Here is an 8,160-nt window from a genome sequence, read left to right as displayed (position 1 = left end):
AATTTGTGAAATACATAAAAATCATAATTGTCCGTTTATGTGGTCATATCAATAAAGGCAGGATTCTCTCAGGCATATTTTAATGAAATCAAGGTTATAACACTTATCTGGAAATCAGTGAGACTTTTTAAAAATGAAGGTACATTATTCTAGATGTCTAGAAGTTGACCAAACTGTCTTTTAAGCTAAATAGATCAATTAAATTTGATATAATAAATATGTCTTCATAATGTATGTACTCAAATGTTTTCTTTTCTTTAATTGTGTAATTTTTGCCATAATATATCATATTATAAACTTGTTTTTAATGATTTTATCAGATCGTTTTAAAAAAAATAATTTTGCTTTACTTGACTCTAATGATGTATCTGTTACTTAGATGTATATTTATATTCTTTTATGACTTATTGCAAATTTAAATAGAAGATTTTAGATAATTTTCCACTTGTATATTATAATAATTTTGACTTCATAGTTACTTATGTTGTATTTGCTGATTCTTAGATTGTAGGCATTGATGGTGAAGACCTTTCTGGCTCTGAATGACCTTATGGACTCCGTCTCTGTTCATGTCGATTGCCCTGTGAACTCAGTGATTTGAAACACATGTTCTGTACACTATATATATGTCAGTCAGATGATTGCATGGCTTTTATCCTGAAGAAGGCAATATGTGCCAAACGACTGATCTATGGAGTGTAAAATAAAAAAAGATGACATCTGAGTTATGAGTGTTTAACTTCCACTTTTGATCTTTTAAACAGATGAAAATACCCTTACAGTTAAAAGAAAAGTCATTATTTGTTGTTCTGTGATATAATCACGTGTTAGAATAAAAACACAGGAGCAGGTCTATCATCATCCATTTTTTTGGAAAATATTTTGCGAATATTTATTATAAAAATATAAATGTATCCACTACAAATCATTTTACATTAGTAGACAAGGCCATCTACATTTGCACACGTAAACTCTCACACAGACACACGGGTCAGTCTTCAGACAGAGGATGAGGGATCTGGATATCGGGTGCATAACAGTATTGCTCTCTCAGATGTCCCAGGTTTATAAAGTAAGTCAAAAACCAAAACACAGATAGCACTGACACATCATTTACTGTATGCTACAAAAAAAAAAAGAATGAACATTGCGCTGTATAATGTTAACAAATAAATAATAATGTAACCATAATTGCTTTTTTATTGTAGAAAAAACAAAGCAGACAAATATAATCCAAAATAAGATAAAATATAATACAGATGATTTTTGTCTCTTTTTTTTTAATTAAAAATGTTGCACAATTTTTATTTATTCTTTTATACATACAAACATTTGTACAAAGAGGGACGGCCATGTACATATAGTGGGATCTGTAGCGCTAGCTGCTATCATTACGATGGTTTACATTATGTACATGCTAATTAGAACACATAGCAGCAACAGCAGCATCCACAGGTAGACCAAGTAACAGAGGACCGACTGACGTACTCAACAGGGAGGGGTTTCCCAAAAGCACCAAAATCATCCCTCTCCATTAGATAAGGTTACTCTATACCAAGGCATTTCTAAGGGTGCTCCAATCTGGATTTTTAGGGGGAAATCATGGAAGCAACAGTCCCTCCTTGAAGATGGTGTGTAAAAGGGGCTTTAGAGACACAACTCTGGGGAAGCCATTTTAGCGGCGCATAGAACAATTCTCTTCTGATCTGCCTTTATAGACACCACCGATCAAACTTTTACAAATTAATATCGACTGATTGGAGCACCCTTAAACATTTCTATTCTAAGTGCTCAAATATTGTGGTTAAATAATACCCATCCAACTTCCCAAAGTACCCAAGTGCCAGTTTAGAAACACTGGTTATTTGTACCACTGGGGGGGGATTGACTGGCAGGAGACGGAACTTTTATAGGTTGGACTTCATAGTACCAAGATCATCTAAATTCTATGGTGCCTTTAGGAAATCCCATCCTGGACATATATTGTACGAGAAACTATCTCAGAAAGCAGTCACTTATTGAAAGTGTTCCTTTTCGTTCAGAGCATTTTCACACCTTGTTAGTTTAGGGCAGTGATGAGAAAACCCCTCTGAGAGCACGATAAAAGACCAAGACTGTTGAAAATAAATCGAAACTGGAGCTTTTAGCTTGGAGAGCCTTCCACAACCCAACCCAACTAGAGGAGGCATTCTACTTTTTGCATTAAACACATCAGGATTTCATGGATTAATTCTACCATAGAACAACGTTCTTTTTACGGCGAACGTCAGATCCCACATGGCTTTTGTTAATAAGTTATGAACTCAGACTAAAGCAAGACTACAACACTCTCAGATCAGCTGTGTTGATCTAAACCTTCTGAAGTGATCGTATGCAGATAAAGAATCCCACTCCAATCCCAAAAAAGGAACATAATACCTGATGTTGTGTGGGGTTGATGATGCTAACCTGTCTTGCCTGAAGAAGAAACTCAGGTACAAACTCACTTCTAGTTTCAAACACTTCCGCATCACAACAAGAATGTCTGCGGCAGAGGCCTGAATGACACCACTTCATCTCTTTTTCCTCTTATAAATTTCTCTCTTACTGTTTTCCCCTTTTCTGTCTTTTTTAACCTGCACTTTTCACTCCTGTCTCTGCTCTACTCCCTCCGTCTGTTTCCCCTTGTTAGGGAAAATAGAACTAATAACGTACACATCCTGAGATTTCACACAAAGGGCATTGGGTTGAGGGAACGGCATTATAACTGTACAATATCTGTTCATAAGCACATAGAACATAGATGTCACCATAAAGGAAATACTGTGTGTGAAGTGTGTTATGGCCCCTGTACCTTCCAAGCACAGCGTTCAATACATGTGACAGACTCATAGCTTCCAAACAAGGAGACAACTTAATCGATTATCATAATTATTGCTTTTATGTGACATGTCTACCGAATGCAAATGCTATAGGTTAGAGCTACAGAGTAAAATGGCTCGGTTAACGTCTAGGTGTGTCCATTCCAGCTCAGTTCTCTCATGGATAGAGACAATAAATGTAGGTAGTTACAACAAAATCTCACACCTCAGCCCTCGTTAGTCCAGGAAGGGTCCAAATCCGGATGAGCTGCTGCTGTCTGCCATGCGACATGAGGCATCTCAGTCGTTTCACCGCCTCGTTCCGCAAGCTGCTTAGTCGGCGTGGTGGGAGGAGACTGTGAGCATGCCCGTCCCCTTTGCAGCTGTAAAGGGAAGGCTACGCTGTCCAGCCTAGCAAATACTGGAGAGCTCCGGCTTTATCCCAGTCCAGTCCCAGTTTGTATCCCTAGGCAGGTCTCCCTGACCTCCTTGGCTTTCATTAGCTCTTTCTACCCTCCTAATTGTCTGTAAGGCATTTCAACTTGGGCATGGAGGGACGGATGGCTGAAGAGTGAGCCAGTTAGCTAGCTGGCAGATCTGCACTGAACTCTTTCCCATTTCACTGTCAAGACTTGACATTGTCTTTCAACGAAACAACGGAAGCCCTCATTTGAATCATGTCATATTCATCCTTCATTTCCATCCATTTCCAGTTTACATATGAAGCCACTCTGTTAGACTGTGATTGGCAACCACACCGACAGACAGGTCTCTGGTGTTTTTACTCGTTAGGTTCATTTCTTAAACAGGTACTGGGCCATTCTTGGTGTGGGAATCTAGGGCTTTGAGGCTGCTCACGATTTTTTTCTGCGGTCCGACGATAGTCACTCCAACCTTTTTCAGATCCCTGGTTTGGGAAGGAGAGGGAGGGAGAGGGAGGGGGAGGGAAAGAGAAGGGGGAGGAGAGGTCAAAAACCCAGACACAAGCAGGGAGGGAGACATGACGGAGGGAAAGATGGAAAGAAAAAAAGATAGAAAAGTGTGCATTAGTGATAGTGGATGTGACACCCATGTGGTATTTAATGACATGCTCCCAGTGCTGCTCATCTCACTTTCCCTGTGCGTCTGTCATTCACAAAGGACTACATTTCCCAGAAGAACACTGGACTGACACATCCCTGAAGGGGGTCTAGGGGTGGAGGGGGTGTTGTCTCCACTCTCCATTACTAACAAACAGAGAGGTGGACCTATGAGGCTGCACTGACAGCTGCTATTATGACCCTGTCAGTGGAGGAAATGGCATGGGAGTGCCACAGTGGCAGAAAAGACCTAGTTTCCTGCATCACATTGAACCAGATTTCTTTGACAGGGTAGGTATAAGTATGTGGAGAGGAGCAACACTGGTACATGTGGAGATTATTATACTCTGATTCAGATAAATCTGTTAACTTGTTAAACTCTTAAAAGATTAGTTACATGCATTCAAGTGTAATAAAAGACCATTTGTACAATAAATTAGAGCTACAGTGTCAGTTTCACGTTATGCATCATACACATCAAATACACACAATAGTTAGTCAGCGCAATTAAAGCATCAAGCCCTTTTTGAAACGTACAGTAACGACACCAACCTTAAAATACAAAGCATTATACACAAAGTATTGTTGATATTACAGCAAAGAAGGAGTCACAACGCATGTTAAGGCTCAGCTCTTTTAGCCATCTAGGAGTAATAAAAATGGTGTCGTATTAGTAGAAGCAGAGGAGTCGGAGTCGGAGTGGTGGCATTACTACAACAGACACTTTCGGCTGTTAAGACTTTTTAGTTTCATTCAAAAATGTGCACAATTATTATGTTTGTTTTATTCAGATGCAAGCAGAGCATTTAGTTGTTCAGAGCAGCCACAATAGCAGACATCAAGAAACATCTTGACCAGCCAGAAACTGACAACAATCACAATATTGTTTCACTCTGTTCTACAAAGTAAAGGGATAGTTCAAATGAAGTAATGCTTTAGATGTAAACTGTACAATTTAATCTGTATTTTAAATACATTTGCAATACACAAAACCAAATTAATTGCTGCTTTATGTTGCAGTAACAAACAGCACCAGTATGCCATAAATAGAAAATAGCGTGGTTTCCATCCATACAGTAATATTGACTTATCTGTTTCTAGGGAGCCTCTTGTTACATTTTGGAGCATTCCAAGTGTCTCTTACTTTTGTTTGGAGTTACAGCTGGCAGCAGGATGGAAACATGGCTATTGAGTTATCACTGAATATCAACTAACTATCCCTTTAAAATTCAGACAAGTGAAAGCCCATCAGTGATTCTGGAGGTAGGCTACTGCTCCCAGACGGGGGCCAAGGTCTTTGTCCTCCACCCACCATCCAGAGCCAGAGGAGGCTGAGAGGAGCTGGGCGTTAGAGAGTGGTGATTCCCATGGACGGCTCCCATTCTGGGCAAGTGGCTGGTGTGACGTGGACCTCCGTCAGAACCACTCTACTGAGACACAGCCAGGCCCAGCAGCATTAACACATTGAACTGGATGTCATCAATATGTGCATTCTAGTCAAGAGCACATTTTAGTTGCAATAAATCAGGCTAACTCATGAGGCTCTACCTATACAATATAAATCAAACATCTATGTTACAGTAAAGAAAGGAAAACACTCTGAAGTAATATGGACAGTTACTGGTTATGAACATGGTCGCAACATTTTATGGATAAAATGTACAGATAATCCTATATTTATTGGTCACTAATGGACAGTCTCAGCTAAAAAAAGAAGAAGCTCTTTTGAGAGTCAAAGCAGCTGTGGTGTCATTTTCTCTTTGCATTACAAAAGCTATATTTAGAATGTTTTGATTCAACATGCGTTCCTCATCATAAGAGTAGCAATGAGAGTAAATTAAACTGTTCCTCATCTTGATCAGATGAGACTTTCTTCTATGAAAGCCACATGCATCATCTCAAGAACAGGTAGTGATGAACTACTGCAACATAAAACACAATTTACGATTGTAAATCATACATTTAGAAACTTAAAGAAAGTCACACACACCATAAAATGAGAAAGATTAATAGTTGAAAGTTTCTTTCTTCAACATGGTAGCAATTTTTCACATCCCAGAGTAAAACGTCTGCAGGTTTTTTGTTCTTCAGTGTAGTTAAACGTGAATTCTAGTGTTATTCTTGCAGAGAAGCCAGCCATCCTTAACCACTATATCACTTTATAAATACACATTGAGACAGGTCATTGTCTCATTTGTTGTGTCACGTCTTGAGTTGCTGAAAGAATGTGGATGCTAGGTAAGGTTTGGGTAGATGAGCACGAATCATGTGCATAGACCATGTGTAGTTGTCAGTGCCTTGTCACTTCAGATTACTTTCCTTTGTCTGGCAGTTTAAGGTCAACTTCATCATTTTCTCAATCAAATACTTGAAATGAACTTTGCATGCACTCTCTCTGATGAAGAAAATAGTCCAAATGATGCGGTCTTTCCTAGTCAATCCATTCCATCCTGTCTTGAAAAAGGACTTCAATTCCTCCAGCAGATGAGTCAGCACACTGCAGCCAAGTATAATTACCGCTCCTCTGAGGTCAGAGAATTGCCAAGCCTTGTGCTGAATATCAAGGACTAGATTAAGACTGTATAAATCAATAGAGGAATCTATATTGAGCAATGCATAGTCCCAGCCAAGGCTTGTAGCTGAGCTAGCTTTGGGTGCCTTAGGTTCAAGCCTTCACTGGATTAATACTGCGCTGATCCAATTTAGCATCTAGATACAGAGAAAGCATCATAGACCAATATGATTTCTTAAGTGAGAGGTTGCTACAGTGCGGTTTAAGTGAGATATCTATTGTCTTGACCCAATGTGGATTTCCACCCATTTGACTGAAGAGAACTTTTCATTGATTAAACACGTTCATTGAATACATGGCATGAGCAATGCCGGGAGAAAACATATCTTTTGTGTGGTACCCTTGAGAAAAGAGACAGAGAAACAGAATGGTGCTACAACAGAGAAAATAGGATACTTCCCCAATACTTGCCATATAATATTAGTAGGAAATGAATTTCTAATACACTTCATTTACAAGTCCTTGCAATTCAATTTGCCAACGTGGGATGTTTTAAGCGCTTATTCTCTTCATAGTCCTTTAAGGGCTCCTACTGGCCAACTTGACATCAACTCCACAGCTCATCATTATTTAAAAGGCCACATATTAAGCACTGCTTCTTTCAAGCCCAACACGGTTAATGACTATCTGGTTTGGTAAGTTATTGACAGCTCGCTGACCGCCGCTGCCCAACCTGCCCCCGCTGCTGCAATCACCACAGTGGAATGGCTGCTTTGATCATGATGATTAGAAATGTCCAATTATTTACCCTGTCACATTCCACATCAATTAACCCAGCAGCAGGCCAACAGAGCAAGGGAGAAAGAGAGAAACACAGAGAAAAAGTGACAAAATATTTCTGCACTCTGACTTATATAAAACCAGCCAGCTGTCCTTAATGTTCCCAAGTAGCTGCAGTCTGAACTGTAAGTTTAAAGGTTGCTTGTTGATCGGTAACATCTCCCAGTCTGTTATCACTAAGCTTGGGATTCATAATTGCTTTCAGTCTGCCAGCACAGGGCTCTTGGCAGAACCTGATCCACTAGCTCGGAACCTTTTATCAACCTGAAGATCCTGTCAGTAAAGTCACACCTATAATCTCTGTGTCCGGTACTAAGTCTCCTTCATCCAGGGACTTTTATGTGCTAAACCCTGTGCTGTGACAAATACCCTCTAACATCATTTCCCAACCAAAGTTCCTCAAACTAGCTCTGGATTTCAATAATTTACATTATGTACATGTGTCGTCTTCGATATTTAACCAACACAACATTAACACGGTAATGTTTAGAGAACCAAAGTGGCCTCAACGTAACCATGAAAGTATCTCGGCTTCCAAGTAGTTTTCCGTCTGACAATCTTTTTTCCGCATTTTAATTCTTCACAGTATAGAGAGTGCTATGCATACATATTAGACAGGTGTTCCTTTGTTTGCTCTTTCAAAGGCGCCTCTCTCTACCCTTTTATCTTGTCAAATCTTCCATCTCATCCCCTCCCTCAATAGCTTCTCTCTTATCCTCTCTCCCTTAAAGAACTTACAACTCTTATCCTCTCTCTTTCCTTCTCTTTTTCAATTTCTCTACTCATCTCTCTTTCTTTTAATGCTCTCACCTTCTCCCTCTGTGGTCATACTTGCAACACTAAGAGCATGGCTAAAGGCCTGTCATTATGAATTACCACGACTCTCATT

General features: G+C 39.6%; 1 protein-coding gene across 3 annotated transcripts in view; it reads right to left on the bottom strand.

Moving 5' to 3' along the window:
* Positions 1–3,641: 3,641 nt before the first annotated feature.
* epha3 (eph receptor A3) overlaps positions 3,642–8,160 on the bottom strand; it is an 88,163-nt gene continuing 83,644 nt past the window's right edge. For 2 of the 3 annotated variants that reach the window (XM_076109003.1, XM_076109012.1), the window contains exon 17: positions 3,642–3,747. In XM_076109003.1, the coding sequence (XP_075965118.1) occupies positions 3,642–3,747 (106 nt within the window). Of the gene's footprint in view, positions 3,748–5,267; positions 5,350–8,160 lie in introns of those variants that run through there. The other variant, XM_076109022.1, reaches the window with a different exon arrangement.

This window comes from Anarhichas minor, unplaced genomic scaffold, assembly GCF_050575085.1.
Source record: "Anarhichas minor isolate MPS153535 unplaced genomic scaffold, ASM5057508v1 ptg000004l, whole genome shotgun sequence".
Classification (NCBI taxonomy): Eukaryota; Metazoa; Chordata; class Actinopteri; order Perciformes; family Anarhichadidae; genus Anarhichas; species Anarhichas minor.
This window is presented reverse-complemented; position numbering and strand designations above follow the sequence as displayed.